Raw genomic sequence first — 20,338 nt, forward strand, 5'->3', positions numbered from 1 at the left:
TGACATCAGATATTCAGTTATCGCTCGCGAACTTGAAAACAGTTAATGTAGACAGTATATACTGAAGATTTAACCGCGCTCAATTTAACATTTAAAACATCCTTTTGCGCGTTCGGTTCCAACTTCAATTAAGCGTTGTTAAATCTACAAGTAACCTAGTTCTACATTGAAAACGTTGTACTTTATCTCATAAGTGAACTCAATCAGTGCTTTGGTTCTTTAACTTTAGAAACGGGTAAATCTGCCAGGATTTTCAACAATTATGTGGTGCCGGGTAGAACACACCTATTACAAGTAATTAGTATGTTCACTTGGACAAGTCAAAGAAAGAACTCCAGCAGGTATAACGTCTATCTTTAGTTCATTGCATGAGTATTAATTGCATAAACATACAGAGTAGATATATAATACACAGTTCAATTATGCACATATCACAATATTATAACAGAAACAATATAATATAGGTAGAACGTATGACCGACTAAAACATGATTTGTGAATATGTACATGAAATATATATATATCACGCCACTACAAATGACGCGCATATTTCCGAAAAAAGCAAAGCAACTGTAGTAGTACAAAGCGCGAAACAATAACAATAGAAGTCTTAAGCACAAATACAATGTATATTTAACAATATGGAAATACATCTCAAGTGTGTTTGACCGGTTCCACACCTGTCAAATATATTACAACCGCTTTTTCTTGACACATCCACCAATTGCCCTCAATTACTGCCTGCACTTTATGGTAATGGATGCCTACATTATCAATCAGATATATTGGGCCATGTAAAACGAACGCAGAAAAGTCCCGATGCGTGTTGGCATCTTAAAAACTGTCCATTCAAGGTTCATATATGGTGTCATCTATCTGTACATCTCCCAGCAGGCACGTGTGTGTATATCTCTGTGGGAATGTGCTTCATGCGCAGGGTTGGAGGTTACCATCTGAAATATGTTGTGGACAAATTACCACTGGATCAGCTCCGTTTTCCAGACAAATATGAAAAATAGGCTACACGTACAACGTGGCTATTTCTGTTATAAATACAGATACGAAAAACAGGTATACGAAAATGGAGTGAATATTGATGACGATACATCAGCAATCGTGAAGATATTCACCGCGAAAATATGAACACGTGTGGGTTTCATTTCAACGCTGACGTTGAGTCATTCGATGATTAAACTTTTAACAAAAACAGTGCGTTACGCTTTAGTCAACAATATTAAAACTGTTTATATCACTTTGAAACAGCTTATGTAGTTTACCTTCTACGTGTTTACAGTAGTAGTCGGAGGGTATGTTTGTGCAAGGTATAGCGTCCTCTGAAATGTGGAACTGCACCTGTAGTCCAGGTCCACATTCATGGGGGTACTTCACACCATTTACACACCAGTAGTACTGAGAACAGTTACCAGGGTATGTGTTCGCCCTTGCGATGTAGGCGTATGTGCTGCAGTCACACTTAGAAGGAGGAGCTGTAAAATCAATAGGAACAGTTGCAGTCCTTTTCACCTTTACCCTACACCCTCTCTTCCCCTATACCGTCTCTTTAAGCAATGTGTGGAAATATTCGTTATCATCTCTCTCTGCATGCAGGCCCAAAACTCTCACTCAAGGCTCAGATCGTTCCCCATTGGGCTCAAATCAGTCCTCTTTGCAATACAATACTCTCTCTCTCTCTCTCTCTCTCTCTCTCTCTCTCTCTCTCTCTCTCTCTCTCTCTCTCTCTCTCTCTCTCATACATACATTATTTTCGGCGTAAAGTCAACGCACCCGTTACTATGTACGTAACAAACAAAGCACATCGCAGTGAATACTATCACTAAATACTGTTAAATCGGACGTACTGAATTACTACTTATTTCCGGATGGTTTGTGTTAAAGCAAAAATGCACAGCACGTTTAAGGTATCTCAGACAATACTATGTTTAATTTTTAGAACTGGCTATAAGCATTAATTTGTCAGAATGTGCGATTACTAATGACTTGTAAGTTGAAACAAAAGATATTATTGTGTACATATGTATTTTAGAACTGGATATTATCATTATAAGTTAAGATAATGAGATTACTAAGGACTTGTAAGTCTTCATTTCTTAAGTGTCATTCACTCGCAATGAAACGGAAACAAATAAACTTCAATCTTACTCGTAGTACTAAGTGTTACTTTTCCATTACCTGCCGTAGTTGTCCCTGCTGGGGCTATTAAAAATAAAGAAAATATCGTGTTGAACTTGTGCTTTGTGTTTTGACAAAACAAGAATTATTAAGAAAAAGTGATAATCAGATATATTGCAGACAAATCCTCGCATCTCTGATAAGACCCAATTCTCTGCCTTACTTTAGTACACAGCATGGCTTTAGCGCCAAAAAGAACAAAGTGTTATGTAAATGCGATAGGCGATATGCGATATGCAACATACTTTAAGTACTATATTTGATACACATCTTTCGAAGAGAACAACAGCTTTCAATGATCTATAAAATTCTAAGTTAAAACAAAAAGGTATTAATGTGTACATATGTATTTTAGAACTGGATATTATCATTATAAGTTTAGATAATGAGATTACTAAGGACTTGTAAGTCTTCATTTCTTAAGTGTGTTTCACTCGCAATGAAACGGAAACAAATAAACTTCAATCTTACTCGTAGTACTAACTGTTACTTTTCCATTACCTGTTGTAGTTGCCCCTGCTGGTGCTATTAAAAACAAAGAAAATATGGTGTTGAACTTGTGCTTTGTGTTTTGACAAAACAAGAATTATCAAGAAAAAGTGATAATCAGAATCTTGTGGACATATTATACAAAACGACAAATCCTCGCTTCTCTGATAGGACCCAATTCTCTGCCCTTCTTTAGTACACAGTATGGCTTAGCAACCAAAACGGCAAAGTGTTATGCGATATGCGATATGCGATATGCGATTTACTTTAACAACTACATGTAATACACAACTTTCAGAGAGAAAAACAGCTTTCAATTATCTATAAAATTCTAAGTTTTAAAAAAAGATATTAATGTGTACATACGTATTTTAGATCTGGCTATTATCGTTAATTTGTCAGATAATGAGGTTACTAAGGGGAAGTCTTCAGTTCTGAATATGTTACAACTGCGCTGAAATTGAAACGAATAAACTTCAATCTTACCCGTGGTACAAACTGTCAATCAGAATCATTGATGTAATTTAAACGGTATTTTATTTGTCTAAGAAACCCACATCTTAATGCAAACTGTAATCGAACAACAAACAGGCATCTATCTATTGTACGTGTATCACTCACATTCGACGTATCATGATGACGCAAAGATATGAGAGGAGAACATGACTTTCCGATTATAAAAAAAGACATACTCACGGGATGAGGAACTTTTCAGTGCACAGAATGAAAGTGTATAGTCGCTGGTGCATGCCAAAGATTGCGTCGCATTAGCGATGAAAAAGGAACTTCCCCAACATGTTCTGTTGATTGGGGTTCCGTTTACACACCAATAATACTCCTTGCAGTGACTTGGGTGAGTGTATTCACGAGGTATGTTGTCGCCAGTTGCTCTACTTTCGCAGGAGAATGGATCTTGAACAAATAACTGACATGGTACACATGCCTAAGTAACATAAACATACAGTGAAACATGCTCAGTATGCTTCTCACAAATTGGTTCATGTGTATGGCACTGTACAGTGATAAATGATACCATTGATATCTCATAGATGTAACTTTAATCATTCTCAGATCAGTTGTATTGAAACAATAATGTTCTTTTAGTAATATTACCTGCCGTAGTGGCCCCTGCTGCTGCTATTGAAAACAAAGAAAATATCGTGTTGACCTTGCGATTCGTGTTGGGACATAACAAGAATTATTCACAAAAAGTGATAACCAGAATCTTGTGGACACATTATACAAATGGACAAATCCTCGCATCTCTGATAAGATGCAATTTTCTGCCTTACCTTAGTATACATTTTGGCTTCAGCGCCAAAAAGAACAAATTGTTATGCGATATGCGATATGCGATATACTTTAACTACTACATGTGATACACAACTTTCGAAGAGAAAAACAGCTTTCAATGATCTATAAAATTCTAAGTTAAAACAAAAAGATAATAATGTGTACATATGTATTTTAGAACTGGATTTTATCATTAAAAGTTCAGATAATGAGATTACTAAGGACTTGTAAGTCTTCATTTCTTAAGTGTCATTCACTCGCAATGAAACGGAAACAAATAAACTTCAATCTTACTCGTAGTACTAACTGTTACTTTTCCATTACCTGCCGTAGTTGTCCCTGCTTGGGCTATTAAAAACAAAGAAAATATCGTGTTGAACTTATGCTTTGTGTTTTGACAAAACAAGAATTATTAAGAAAAAGTGATAATCAGATATATTGCAGACAAATCCTCGCATCTCTGATAAGACCCAATTCTCTGCCTTACTTTAGTACACAGCATGGCTTTAGCGCCAAAAAGAACAAAGTGTTATGTAAATGCGATAGGCGATATGCGATATGCAACATACTTTAAGTACTATATTTGATACACATCTTTCGAAGAGAACAACAGCTTTCAATGATCTATAAAATTCTAAGTTAAAACAAAAAGGTATTAATGTGTACATATGTATTTTAGAACTGGATATTATCATTATAAGTTTAGATAATGAGATTCCTAAGGACTTGTAAGTCTTCATTTCTTAACTGTGTTTCACTCGCAATGAAACGGAAACAAATAAACTTCAATCTTACTCGTAGTACTAACTGTTACTTTTCCATTACCTGTTGTAGTTGCCCCTGCTGGTGCTATTAAAAACAAAGAAAATATGGTGTTGAACTTGTGCTTTGTGTTTTGACAAAACAAGAATTATTAAGAAAAAGTGATAATCAGAATCTTGTGGACATATTATACAAAACGACAAATCCTCGCTTCTCTGATAGGACCCAATTCTCTGCCCTTCTTTAGTACACAGTATGGCTTAGCAACCAAAACGGCAAAGTGTTATGCGATATGCGATATGCGATATACTTTAACTACTACATGTGATACACAACTTTCAGAGAGAAAAACAGCTTTCAATTATCTATAAAATTCGAAGTTTTAAAAAAAGATATTAATGTGTACATATGTATTTTAGATCTGGCTATTATCGTTAATTTGTCAGATAATGAGGTTACTAAGGGGAAGTCTTCAGTTCTGAATATGTTACAACTGCGCTGAAATTGAAACGAATAAACTTCAATCTTACCCGTGGTACAAACTGTCAATCAGAATCATTGATGTAATTTAAACGGTATTTTGTTTGTCTAAGAAACCCACATCTTAATGCAAACTGTAATCGAACAACAAACAGGCATCTATCTATTGTACGTGTATCACTCATTCGACGTATCATGATGACGCAAAGATATGAGAGGAGAACATGACTTTCCGATTATAAAAAAAGACATACTCACGGGATGAGGAACTTTTCAGTGCACAGAATGAAAGTGTATAGTCGCTGGTGCATGCCAAAGATTGCGTCGCATTAGCGATGAAAAAGGAACTTCCCCAACATGTTCTGTTGATTGGGGTTCCGTTTACACACCAATAATACTCCTTGCAGTGACTTGGGTGAGTGTATTCACGAGGTATGTTGTCGCCAGTTGCTCTACTTTCGCAGGAGAATGGATCTTGAACAAATAACTGACATGGTACACATGCCTAAGTAACATAAACATACAGTGAAATATGCTCAGTATGCTTCTCACAAATTGGTTCATGTGTATGGTACTGTACAGTGATAAATGATACCATTGATATCACATAGATGTAACTTTAATCATTCTCAGATCAGTTGTATTGAAACAATAATGTTCTTTTAGTAATATTACCTGCCGTAGTGGCCCCTGCTGCTGCTATTGAAAACAAAGAAAATATCGTGTTGACCTTGCGATTCGTGTTGTGACATAACAAGAATTATTCACAAAAAGTGATAACCAGAATCTTGTGGACACATTATACAAATGGACAAATCCTCGCATCTCTGATAAGATGCAATTTTCTGCCTTACCTTAGTATACATTTTGGCTTCAGCGCCAAAAAGAACAAATTGTTATGCGATATGCGATATGCGATATGCGATATGCGATATACTTTAACTACTACATGTGATACACAACTTTCGAAGAGAAAAACAGCTTTCAATGATCTATAAAATTCTAAGTTAAAACAAAAAGATAATAATGTGTACATATGTATTTTAGAACTGGATTTTATCATTAAAAGTTCAGATAATGAGATTACTAAGGACTTGTAAGTCTTCATTTCTTAAGTGTCATTCACTCCAATGAAACGGAAACAAATAAAGTACAATCTTACTCGTAGTACTAACTGTTACTTTTCCATTACCTGCCGTAGTTGTCCCTGCTTGGGCTATTAAAAACAAAGAAAATATCGTGTTGAACTTATGCTTTGTGTTTTGACAAAACAAGAATTATTAAGAAAAAGTGATAATCATATATATTGTAGACAAATCCTCGCATCTCTGATAAGACCCAGTTCTCTGCCTTACTTTAGTACACAGCATGGCTTTAGCGCCAAAAAGAACAAAGTGTTATATAAATGCGATAGGCGATATGCGATATGCAACATACTTTAAGTACTATATTTGATACACATCTTTCGAAGAGAACAACAGCTTTCAATGATCTATAAAATTCTAAGTTAAAACAAAAAGGTATTAATGTGTACATATGTATTTTAGAACTGGATATTATCATTATAAGTTTAGATAATGAGATTACTAAGGACTTGTAAGTCTTCATTTCTTAAGAGTGTTTCACTCGCAATGAAACGGAAACAAATAAACTTCAATCTTACTCGTAGTACTAACTGTTACTTTTCCATTACCTGTTGTAGTAGCCCCTGCTGGTGCTATTAAAAACAAAGAAAATATGGTTTTGAAATTGTGCTTTGTGTTTTGACAAAACAAGAATTATTAAGAAAAAGTGATAATCAGAATATTGTGGACATATTATAAAAAACGACAAATCCTCGCTTCTCTGATAGGACCCAATTCTCTGCCCTTCTTTAGTACACAGTATGGCTTAGCGCCCCAAACGGCAAAGTGTTATGCGATATGCGATATGCGATATGCGATATACTTTAACAACTACATGTAATACACAACTTTCAGAGAGAAAAACAGCTTTCAATTATCTATAAAATTCTAAGTTTTAAAAAAAGATATTAATGTGTACATATGTATTTTAGATCTGGCTATTATCGTTAATTTGTCAGATAATGAGGTTACTAAGGGGAAGTCTTCAGTTCTGAATATGTTACAACTGCGCTGAAATTGAAACGAATAAACTTCAATCTTACCCGTGGTACAAACTGTCAATCAGAATCATTGATGTAATTTAAACGGTATTTTATTTGTCTAAGAAACCCACATCTTAATGCAAACTGTAATCGAACAACAAACAGGCATCTATCTATTGTACGTGAATCACTCATTCGACGTATCATGATGACGCAAAGATTAGAGAGGAGAACATGACTTTCCGATTATAAAAAGACATACTCACGGGATGAGGAACTTTTCAGTGCACAGAATGAAAGTGTATAGTCGCTGGTGCATGCCAAAGATTGCGTCGCATTAGCGATGAAAAAGGAACTTCCCCAACATGTTCTGTTGATTGGGGTTCCGTTTACACACCAATAATACTCCTTGCAGTGACTTGGGTGAGTGTATTCACGAGGTATGTTGTCGCCAGTTGCTCTACTTTCGCAGGAGAATGGATCTTGAACAAATAACTGACATGGTACACATGCCTAAGTAACATAAACATACAGTGAAACATGCTCAGTATGCTTCTCACAAATTGGTTCATGTGCATGGCACTGTACAGTGATAGATGATACCATTGATATCACATAGATGTAACTTTAATCATTCTCAGATCAGTTGTATTGAAACAATAATGTTCTTTTAGTAATATTACCTGCCGTAGTGGCCCCTGCTGCTGCTATTGAAAACAAAGAAAATATCGTGTTGACCTTGCGATTCGTGTTGGGACATAACAAGAATTATTCAGAAAAAGTGATAACCAGAATCTTGTGGACACATTATACAAAAGGACAAATCCTCGCATCTCTGATAAGACGCAATTTTCTGCCTTACCTTAGTATACATTTTGGCTTCAGCGCCAAAAGAACAAATTGTTATGCGATATGCGATATGCGATATGCGATATACTTTAACTACTACATGTGATACACAACTTTCGAAGAGAAAAACAGCTTTCAATGATCTATAAAATTCTAAGTTAAAACCAAAAGATAATAATGTGTACATATGTATTTTAGAACTGGATTTTATCATTAAAAGTTCAGATAATGAGATTACTAAGGACTTGTAAGTCTTCATTTCTTAAGTGTCATACACTCCAATGAAACGGAAACAAATAAACTTCAATCTTACTCGTAGTACTAACTATTACTTTCCCATTACCTGCCGTAGTTGCCCCTCCTGGGGCTATTAAAAACAAAGAAAATATCGTGTTGAACTTATGCTTTGTGTTTTGACAAAACAAGAATTATTAAGAAAAAGTGATAATCAGATATATTGTAGACAAATCCTCGCATCTCTGATAAGACCCAATTCTCTGCCTTACTTTAGTACACAGCATGGCTTTAGCGCCAAAAAGAACAAAGTGTTATATAAATGCGATAGGCGATATGCGATATCCAACATACTTTAAGTACTATATTTGATACACATCTTTCGAAGAGAACAACAGCTTTCAATGATCTATAAAATTCTAAGTTAAAACAAAAAGGTATTAATGTGTACATATGTATTTTAGAACTGGATATTATCATTATAAGTTTAGATAATGAGATTACTAAGGACTTGTAAGTCTTCATTTCTTAAGAGTGTTTCACTCGCAATGAAACGGAAACAAATAAACTTCAATCTTACTCGTAGTACTAACTGTTACTTTTCCATTACTTGCCGTAGTAGCCCCTGCTGGTGCTATTAAAAACAAAGAAAATATGGTGTTGAACTTGTGCTTTGTGTTTTGACAAAACAAGAATTATTAAGAAAAAGTGATAATCAGAATATTGTGGACATATTATAAAAAACGACAAATCCTCGCTTCTCTGATAGGACCCAATTCTCTGCCCTTCTTTAGTACACAGTATGGCTTAGCGCCCCAAACGGCAAAGTGTTATGCGATATGCGATATGCGATATACTTTAACTACTACATGTAATACACAACTTTCAGAGAGAAAAACAGCTTTCAATTATCTATAAAATTCTAAGTTTTAAAAAAAGATATTAATGTGTACATATGTATTTTAGATCTGGCTATTATCGTTAATTTGTCAGATAATGAGGTTACTAAGGGGAAGTCTTCAGTTCTGAATATGTTACAACTGCGCTGAAATTGAAACGAATAAACTTCAATCTTACCCGTGGTACAAACTGTCAATCAGAATCATTGATGTAATTTAAACGGTATTTTATTTGTCTAAGAAACCCACATCTTAATGCAAACTGTAATCGAACAACAAACAGGCATCTATCTATTGTACGTGTATCACTCACATTCGACGTATCATGATGACGCAAAGATTAGAGAGGAGAACATGACTTTCCGATTATAAAAAAAAGACATACTCACGGGATGAGGAACTTTTCAGTGCACAGAATGAAAGTGTATAGTCGCTGGTGCATGCCACAACTGGTGTCGCATTAGCGATGAAAAAGGAACTTTCTTGACATGTTCTGTTGTAGGGAGCTCCGTTTACACACCAATAATACTCCTTGCAGTAGCTTGGGTGAGTGTATTCACGAGGTATGTTGTCGCCAGTTGCTCTACTTTCGCAGGAGAATGGATCTTGAACAAATAACTGACATGGTACACATGCCTAGGTAACATAAACATACAGTGAAACGTGCTCAGTATGCTTCTCACAAAGTGGATCATGTGCATTGCACTGTACACTGTTAAATGATACCATTGATATCCCACAGATTTAACTTTAATCATTCTCAGATCAGTTGTATTGAAACAATAATGTTCTTTCAGTAATATTACCTGTCGTAGTGGCCCTTGCTGGTGCTATTTAAAACAAAAAAGATATCGTGTTGAACTTGCGAATCGTGTTGTGACATAACAAGAATTATTAAGAAAAAGTGATAATCAGAATATTGTGGACATATTATACAAAAGGACAAATCCTCGCATCTCTGATAAGAGCCAATTTTCTGCCTTACTCTAGTATACAGCATGGCTTTAGCGCCAAAAAGAACAAAGTGTTATGCGATATGCGATATGCGATATGCTTTAACTACTACATGTGATACACAACTTTCGAAGAGAAAAACAGCTTTCAATGATCTATAAAATTCTAAGTTAAAACAAAAAGATATTAATGTGTACATATGTATTTTAGAACTGGATATTATCATTATAAGTTTAGATAATGAGATTACTAAGGACTTGTAAGTCTTCATTTCTTAAGTGTGTTTCACTCGCAATGAAACGGTAACAAATAAACTTCAATCTTACTCGAAGTACTAACTGTTACTTTTCCATTACCTGCCGTAGTTGCCCCTGCTGGTGCTATTATAAACGAAGAAAATATCGTGTTGAACTTGTGGTTTGTGTTTTGACATAGCAAGAATTATTAAGAAAAAGTGATAATCAGAATATTGTAGACATATTATACAAAATGACAAATCCTCGCATCTATGATAAGACCCAATTCTCTGCCTTACTCTAGTATACAGCATGGCTTTAGCGCCAAAAAGAACAAAGTGTTATGTGATATGCGATATGCTTTAACTACTACATGTGATACACAACTTTCAGAGAGAAAAACAGCTTTCAATTATCTATAAAATTCTAAGTTTTAAAAAAAGATATTAATGTGTACATATGTATTTTAGATCTGGCTATTATCGTTAATTTGTCAGATAATGAGGTTACTAAGGGGAAGTCTTCAGTTCTGAATATGTTACAACTGCGCTGAAATTGAAACGAATAAACTTCAATCTTACCCGTGGTACAAACTGTCAATCAGAATCATTGATGTAATTAAAACGGTATTTTATTTGTCTAAGAAACCCACATCTTAATGCAAACTGTAATCGAACAACAAACAGGCATCTATCTATTGTACGTGTATCACTCACATTCGACGTATCATGATGACGCAAAGATTAGAGAGGAGAACATGACTTTCCGATTATAAAAAAAGACATACTCACGGGATGAGGAACTTTTCAGTGCACAGAATGAAAGTGTATAGTCGCTGGTGCATGCCACAACTGGTGTCGCATTAGCGATGAAAAAGGAACTTTCTTGACATGTTCTGTTGTAGGGAGCTCCGTTTACACACCAATAATACTCCTTGCAGTAGCTTGGGTGAGTGTATTCACGAGGTATGTTGTCGCCAGTTGCTCTACTTTCGCAGGAGAATGGATCTTGAACAAATAACTGACATGGTACACATGCCTAGGTAACATAAACATACAGTGAAACGTGCTCAGTATGCTTCTCACAAAGTGGATCATGTGCATTGCACTGTACACTGTTAAATGATACCATTGATATCCCACAGATTTAACTTTAATCATTCTCAGATCAGTTGTATTGAAACAATAATGTTCTTTCAGTAATATTACCTGTCGTAGTGGCCCTTGCTGGTGCTATTTAAAACAAAAAAGATATCGTGTTGAACTTGCGAATCGTGTTGTGACATAACAAGAATTATTAAGAAAAAGTGATAATCAGAATCTTGTGGACATATTATACAAAAGGACAAATCCTCGCATCTCTGATAAGAGCCAATTTTCTGCCTTACTCTAGTATACAGCATGGCTTTAGCGCCAAAAAGAACAAAGTGTTATGCGATATGCGATATGCTTTAACTACTACACGTGATACACAACTTTCGAAGAGAAAAACAGCTTTCAATGATCTATAAAATTCTAAGTTAAAACAAAAAGATATTAATGTGTACATATGTATTTTAGAACTGGATTTTATCATTATAAGTTTAGATAATGAGATTACTAAGGACTTGTAAGTCTTCATTTCTTAAGTGTGTTTCACTCGCAATGAAACGGAAACAAAAAAACTTCAATCTTACTCGTAGTACTAACTGTTACTTTTCCATTACCTGCCGTAGTTGTCCCTGCTGGTGCTATTAAAAACAAATAAAATATCGTGTTTAATTTGTGGTTTGTGTTTTGACATAACAATTATTAAGAAAAAGTGATAATCAGATATATTGTAGACAAATCCTCGCATCTCTGATAAGACCCAATTCTCTGCCTTACTTTAGTACACAGCATGGCTTTAGCGCCAAAAAGAACAAAGTGTTATATATATGCGATATGCGATATGCGATATGCGATATGCGATATGCGACATACTTTTACTACTATATTTGATACATATCTTTCGAAGAGAAAACAGTTTTCAATGATCTATAAAATTCTAAGTTAAAACAAAAAGATATTAATGTGTACATATGTATTTTAGAACTGGATATTATTATTATAAGTTTAGATAATGAGATTACTAAGGACTTGTAAGTCTTCATTTCTTAAGTGTGTTTCACTCGCAATGAAACGGAAACAAATAAACCTCAATCTTACTCGTAGTACTAACTGTTACTTTTCCATTACCTCCCGTAGTGGCCCCTGCTGGTGCTATTAAAAACAAAGAAAATATCGTGTTGAACTTGTGGTTTGTGTTTTGACATGACAAGATTTATTAAGAAAAGGTGATAATCAGATATATTGTAGACATATTATACAAAATGACAAATCCTCGCATCTATGATAAGACCCAATTCTCTGCCTTTCTTTAGTGCACAGAATGGCTTTAGCGGCAAAAGAACAAAGTGTTATGCGATATGCGATATACTTGAACTACTACATGTGATACACAACTTTCCAATTTGAAACAGCTTTCAATATTCTATACTATTCTTAGTTTTAAAAACAAATATTAATGTGTACATATGTATTTAAGAACTGAATTTCATCATTATTATTTTAGAAAAGGAGATCACTAATCACTTGTAAGTCTTCCTTTTTTTAAATGTTTCACTCGCAATGAAACGGAAACGAATAAACTTCAGTCTTACCCGTTGTACTTACTCTTATTTTTGCATTACCTGCCATAGTGGCCCCTGCTGGTGATTTAAAACAAAGAAAAAATCGCGTTGAACTTGTGGTTTTAGTTTGGACAAAACAAGAATTATAAAGCAAAAGTGATAATCAGAATCTTGTGGACATATTATACAAAAGGACAAATCCTGGCTTCTCTGATAAGACCCAGTTCTCTGCCTTTCTTTAGTGCACAGTATGGCTAAAGCTCCGAAAAGAACAAATGTTATACGATGTGCAATATACTCTCACTTCTGAATGTAATACACAACTTTCAAAGAGAAAAACAGCTTTCAATTATCTATACAATTCTAAGTACAAAGACATCTTAATATGTACATATGTATTTTCAGAACTGGATATTATCATTAATTTATTAGATAATGAGGTTACTAATGACTTGTAAGTCTTCAGTTCTGAAATATGTGTAACTCGCAATGAAACTGAAACGAAAAACCTTCAATTTTACCCGTGGTACTAACTGTTACATTTCCAATTCTATAACTATCCCTTGCTGAAAGGACAATTACAATCAGAATCATTGGTGTCATTTAAACGGTTTTTTGTTTGTAAAAAAACGTAAAAAAACCATTGTTTAATAAAACTGTTGTCGAACAACAAATAGACATATCTAACAGGCATCTATCTATTCTACGTGTATCACCCAAATTCCACGCATAATAACGGTGTAACGGTTTGATGAAGAACATGACTTTCCGATTATGAAATAAAGCATTATCACTGGATGAGGAACTCTTCTGGGCACAAAATGACAAATGTATAATCGTCAGTGCCGGCCAAAGTTTGTGTCGCATTAGCGATGTAACAGGAACTTCCCCAACATGTTCTGTTGATTTGGGCTCCGATTACACACCAATAATACTCCTTGCAGTGACTTGGGAGAGTGTATTCACGAGGTATGTTGTCGCCAGTTGCTCTACTTTCGAAGGAGAATGGATCTTGAACAAATAACTGACATGGTACACATGCCTAGGTGACATAAAAATACAGTGAAACATGCCCAGTATGCTTCTCACAAATTGGTTCATGTGTATGGCACTGTACAGTGATAAATGATACCATTGATATCACATAGATGTAACTTGAATCATTCTCAGATCAGTTGTATTGAAACAATAATGTTTTTAGTAAAAGTACCTCCCGTAGTGGCCCCAGCTGCTGCTGTTTATAACAAAGAAAACATCGTGTTGAAAATGTGGTTAACGTTTTGACATATCAAGAATATTAAGCCAAAGTGACACTCATAATTCTATGGACAAGTTATAAAAATGACTCATCTTTGCGTCTCTGATAAGACCCAGTTTTTTTACTCTCTTCAGCGCACGTTATGGCGTTATGCGATATACTTTAACTACTAAATGTGATACACAAGTTTCAAAGAGAACACCAGTTTTCAATCATCTATACACTTCTAAATTAAGATAGTTCTTCAGATCTTCCAACCACATCTCTTGGTCAATATCAATACAAAAAATATACACTTTCTACCATTACCAACCCAAACTGACCCAAAACCATGACCAATCCACACTGACCCACTGGTTTTTAGAATCAAATACGCAATATAATAATACCCTTATGTGCTGAGTGAGTGAGTGACTGAGTATGGTTTTACGCCGCTTTTAGCAATATCCCAGCAACATCACGGCGGGGGACACCAGAAATGGGCTTCACACATTGTACCCATGTTGGGAATCGAACCCGGGTCTTCGGCGTGGCGAGCGAACGCTTTAACCACTAGGCTACCCGACCGCCCCCTTATGTTCTGAAGATAACTGGTGTAAATATATCAGTTTCAGAATAAATTTTCCCTCGTGTAGAGGGACGGGTCAAATACTTTATAGTTTTGACGAACAGAATTACTTGTGAATAATTCCCAAATTCTCCACGTGCTACAGTTGCAGGTATACTTCTATGAAGATACAAGATGTCTTAACCAAAACGACTGCATCCGGTGATAGATGGAAACAATCAATGATACTTCTAATTGTAACGTACTGAAATGATACACTTTTGACCTCAAAACTTGTAATACTTTAAAGAACAGTTTCATATGATCTAAAACGCCCTTTCTTAAAAACTACAACTTTACTTTTAACTAAAATTTGCCATTTATCATCACACTGTTGAGATATCTTATCTAATATTATCCGATGACCCGGAAATGGCATTCCCAATGCGTAAGCCAATTTGTTGGAACCGTCTGAACGTATTGTAGCTAACAAAATGTGATATGTTGAATCTTCGTTTCTCTCTTTATTACACAATAGAAGAAGTATAGACGCTATATGAGCTTAACCTGTTTATACGAATAGAGCGGTGATTATCTTGGATACGAAACTCTTCAATTCGTTTATAGAAACAATATAATAGAAAAGTGGACAAATTAGTCTTTTACTTTTTTTAGGTTGGATCGTAGGACGTTATCATTGATTCCACATGCCTGAGGCAGTTTTCATTTGCAACACCATCATTAAGATCATTAAAAGTCACATTTCGGTTGGGTATGACATGTAAATAGTATGTAGCTCTTATAATTTTCACTTTGATTGTTGATTAGATGTGAAGACACACATTTACTGAGGACAAATAACAGAACATGTTCAAAACATGTCAGTCTCCTGATGATGCAACTAAAAACAAATATATGCAATTAACCATATGCCGTGATGAAGAGAAGGTACAGGAAATATTATATGTACGGAGTACATGATACTCATAACCGTAGTTTAAGGATTACGATTACCTTACACTGCACAATCGCTGGTGCAGGACAAACCTGGTATCTCTTTATCGATGGAAAAGGAAATCCCCTAGCATAACCGTTTACACGCCAATTATAATCCTTGCAGTAACGTGCATCCACGAGGCATGAAGGCACCAGATGCTATGCCTTCACATGACTATTGTCCCTTCAGAAAATGTGTTGCATTTATGTAGTAACTTACTGGATAATAACATCTGGGGATGCTGCTTCTACAACTGCTCCCTGGCTAAATGTTTGGATAACTACCCCAGGGTTTGATGTTCGGATTCAAACATCTCGTCTTGATGTTTGGACAATTACATCTTCGTGAACCATGTCAGCTAAATGTCTGGAATTTACTCCAGTATGCAGCAGGTATCAACCCTAAAATCATAATCAAGACTGGGCCTTGAACTTATTATCATCCGATCATTGCAAACCAGAGGGACGACAACCCCATAACAACTCCGTGAATTCAAGAAGGCCACATTAGTCTACAACCCAAGTTGCCTGTGAGGTGCTAAAGGGTTTAGTCATATTATCATCTCACCCTACCGGGGACCCATATACTGCCGTGTGTATAGAGCATATTTCGAAGTCACTTGCCTGAGAACATAACAAATGTGCTACATGTAATTTAGTGTGGAGCAATACAGAATCCCCAAGCTTTCTCAGGAGTCAAACTATTGAAAACGGTCATTGGATCATGTACCACCACTGAAGTGCAACTTAATATGCCTGGTTGTCAACATAATGTTTAAATAGGGACTGTTGTGGATGTTGAATGACAGTGTATTTCATAGTAACGAAAAATGAAAATACATTGAATATACAATGACAATAATAGCTTTCAGACAGAGAACTGGACACGATCGCGATATTGATCAGTTAGTGAGTAATCTGTAGACTAGTCGGTTCAGAACATGCGTTTGTGTTGTTTGTTTGTTGTATAACGCCCCACACCAGCTATTCCAGCTATATGACGGCGGTCTGAAAATAATAGAGTCTGGACCAGGCAATCCCGTGTAACTGATATCATGAGTATAGATCTACTGAAGTGGGATACTATAATATGTACCAACCGAGCCTGACCACCAGATCGCATTAGTCGCCTCTTACGGCCAGCATGTCTTTTTTGCCGTTAAAGGCGACTATGCTTGTCGTAACAGGCGACTAACGGGATCGCGTGGTCAGGCTCGCTGACTTGGTTGATGCATGTCATCGATCCCATTTCCGTGGATCGATGCTCATGATATCAATCACTGAATTGTCTGGTCAAGACTCGACTATTTACAGACCGCCGTCGTATAGCTGGAATATTGCTGAGTGCGGCGAAAAAAACCAAACCAACCAATCTTACGGCAAGCATGGTTTGTTGAAAAACAAAATATGATACTGTATGGATACACAAAATTTGTACATTTCTCAAAGAAACCGCCTTCATACCTTTTGTGGGGATGAAAACTACGACGATGACGCAAATGAGGACGACGAGGGAGATGATTATGATGACAGCTACAATAAGGGTAATGTAGAGCGCACGTGAGGCTTCCTTTCCTTGAATGATGGTAACGGTATTGTCTGCAGCCTAGATTGGTAATATAAAATATGCTTTCTCTCAAACATTAATAGCAGGTTGATCAAATTGCATATTTCTCACTAATTTCCAAATGCTATAAATGACAATATGTTCATATATATATATATATATATATGCACGATTAATGCCTATGGCACTTGGCTATTTTAGTCTGGAAAGGAAGTATGGATTTTAGGTATAATGTTTCCATTAAATGTTTCTCATCAATAATTTGTTCAATGTTAAGCATAAGTGTATAAATAATTTGTTCAATGTTTAGCATGTGTGTATAAATAATTAATGAATAAACACGCCGAAGATAATCATTTACAATATGAAACGAACACGTTTACAAAGGGAATACTTCAATCGTTTAACCACGCGCATATGCCCACGAATAGATAGATATCTACACTAGCGCATTTGCATTCGTGGAGGCCATTCATGCTTGCATGCCAGTTTTAACGTGAATACTCTGAGTGCACCAACACAATTCAGCAATGAACACCCGGGGAATGAATATAGCCCCATGCACTCGCTCAAGCTGAACTACATCCTGCTTGGTGGGTATAAAAAAAATATCGTACGCCCCGGGCGCGTCATACCAACAGACGTTAAAGTTAAAGACACAACAAATATTTATACAAACCTGATGTTGTTGTCCGTCATTCCCTGATCCATCGTTTATTATTTGTTGACTTGGTGGCGATCTGTGTATTGATTCTTTTGTTACTCATGACAATCAAATGAAAGGTGTCGTGAGTGAGTAGTGTTTTAAGCCGCTTTTACCAATATTCCAGCAATATCAAGTGGGGGGACACGATAAATGGGCCTCACAAATTGTACACATGTGGAGAATCGAACCCAGGTCTTCCGCGTGACGAGCTAACGCGTTAACCACTAGGCTACCCCAACGCCCTTATGAAACGTGTAAAAACCATTGGGTACCAGAATTTGCGAAAGGCAAAACGATGTACGATTATATCAATAATACAGTTGTAAGTAATACAATACATACCCTTAATTCGATATAAATTCGATCTGTCAATAAACGCTATTTTACAAAATTTGATGACTAGACATACAAGCTTTGTTTCCTATGACGTGTTTATAGGTTCTGTTGGTAGAAAACTATGACCATAGACGGTTCAGATTCCAAATCCTTTACATCACGTATTTAATAAATGTATTAGAATATGGATTAACCGTTTTAAACATGAGTATATTTCATTAAAGTTCGCACAAGCCTATTTTGCGAAACGATTGAAGATACGTGACACCGAACAACACAGATGCACAAAAAGAAATATGTATTTCATATAAAAAAGCTCAACATTCATATCCCGTTGAAAGAGACAGACTAACATTAATGCATGGACATGAGGAAATGTCATCATTATGAATGTGGATTGACAATGTGTTACAATGTAAATTGAGAAGTAAATGTTCAGTGTATCATTCACACTTTACCTTTAATTACAGACTTGCAATGTGGTTTGTGAAGCACAGCATGCACTGTACATGTACAATCACTGTACAGCAACATCAGTAAAGTCAATACACGTGTCGTGATAACCAGTGAGTTTCTACATACCTTGATATGGAAAATAGCTCTTGATACTCATGTTCTTCTATATCGTTCCTTTCCATCGTGCTGGAAGCCTTGTCTAACGTCAAGTTATAACGAGCTTATAAGCTGCTACCTGTTCATGCGAAACTGCAACCCAGTTACGCTACTCAATAATATGTACCACAACATCAAATCTAAAATTAGTTTTAAAAACCAGTTCTCTGACGATTTCATTTGTCATGATGGTGTAAGACAGGGTGAAAACCTTCCCCCTCTCCTATTTTCATTATTCCTAAATGATCTCGAACACTATCTACTGAACAATGAATGCAAAAGGTGTTGATCTTGAAAATCTTATCGATACTAACCTAAAAGTATTTTTCCAGCTCCTAATACTACTGTATGATGATGACACAGTTATAGTAAGTGATAACCCTAAAGACCTACAAAGATCGTTAAATCAGTTTTTCGACTCCTGTGCTCTATGGAAGTTAAATGTTAATCTAACAAAAATTAAAAGTGGTGATCTTTGGTGCCGGACCTTCCAACACATCGAAATTATGTTTCACTATCGGCTCCGACCCTATCAAAACTGTAGATTCATATAACTACCTTGGCCTAAGACTACACAGGAATAGACGATGTATACAAGCAGTCAAATCGCTGTCAGAAAACGCAACTAAAGCCATGTTCAGCTTACTCATGAAGTCCCGAAATGTTACTTTGCCATTAGATTGCCTCTTATCTGCAGTTGATGCAATCGTCGTCCCTATGCTATTATATGGTGTCGAGATTACAACTTCAAAGTAATTGTTAATGTGATACGAGTAGAGCTGTGGGGGTATATAACTTCTTGGGTATTGGTCCTCAGGACACTTGCTTGAATACACCCTAATTATAAGGACCTCACAGCTCTCTTCTCTCTTGTTTCAAGGTAAGTACCATTTAAATATTCCTATTTTATGACTAAACTTCTTATTTCATTGTTATTATTGTCTAGAAAATGTTATAGTTAATTTGAATCAGTACTGCCATATTGTAACGCTCAATCTACTGTGTACAAGTTCTAAATGACTGCTCATTATATATTATTTACCGTTTAATACTCAGGCACTTTCCAGTGTTGTTTGAAGTGTAATGCGTCGTGGGCTCCTCCAGTTTATGTGTCATTAATATGCGGCACCAATAGTTCTCTCCTATATTTCGACATCGATGATTATATTCCCC

At 35.8% G+C, this 20,338-nt stretch overlaps 1 protein-coding gene across 1 annotated transcript; it reads right to left on the reverse strand.

Moving 5' to 3' along the window:
• Positions 1-342: 342 nt before the first annotated feature.
• On the reverse strand, positions 343-19,273 carry LOC124128817 (endochitinase A1-like). Its single transcript, XM_048400481.1, has 21 exons — positions 19,136-19,273; positions 18,191-18,251; positions 17,409-17,550; positions 12,680-12,733; positions 12,199-12,222; positions 11,702-11,725; positions 11,285-11,500; positions 10,614-10,637; positions 10,110-10,133; positions 9,693-9,908; positions 8,985-9,038; positions 8,005-8,028; positions 7,588-7,803; positions 5,890-5,913; positions 5,473-5,688; positions 4,768-4,821; positions 3,793-3,816; positions 3,376-3,591; positions 2,692-2,715; positions 1,278-1,487; positions 343-953 (listed from the first exon to the last, which is right to left on the reverse strand). Exons 1-21 carry the CDS (start codon positions 19,189-19,191, stop codon positions 928-930), a joined length of 1,929 nt encoding a protein of 642 aa, XP_048256438.1. The 5' UTR covers positions 19,192-19,273; the 3' UTR covers positions 343-927.
• Positions 19,274-20,338: the final 1,065 nt, after the last annotated feature.

Source organism: Haliotis rufescens, unplaced genomic scaffold, assembly GCF_023055435.1.
Source record: "Haliotis rufescens isolate VD_foot unplaced genomic scaffold, xgHalRufe1.0.p SCAF_2, whole genome shotgun sequence".
Taxonomy (NCBI): Eukaryota; Metazoa; Mollusca; class Gastropoda; order Lepetellida; family Haliotidae; genus Haliotis; species Haliotis rufescens.

Bases quoted from the DNA above. Each gene is read 5' to 3' on its own strand.
- LOC124128817 (XM_048400481.1), bottom strand. From the start codon at position 19,191: ATGGAAAGGAACGATATAGAAGAACATGAGTATCAAGAGCTATTTTCC. The intron at 11,501-11,701 runs GTAATATTACTG...TATTTGTTCAAG, and splicing joins AGCAAGGGCCACTACGACAG to ATCCATTCTCCTGCGAAAGT. The intron at 9,039-9,692 runs GTGAGTATGTCT...TGTTTTTAATAG, and splicing joins ACTGAAAAGTTCCTCATCCC to CACCAGCAGGGGCTACTACG.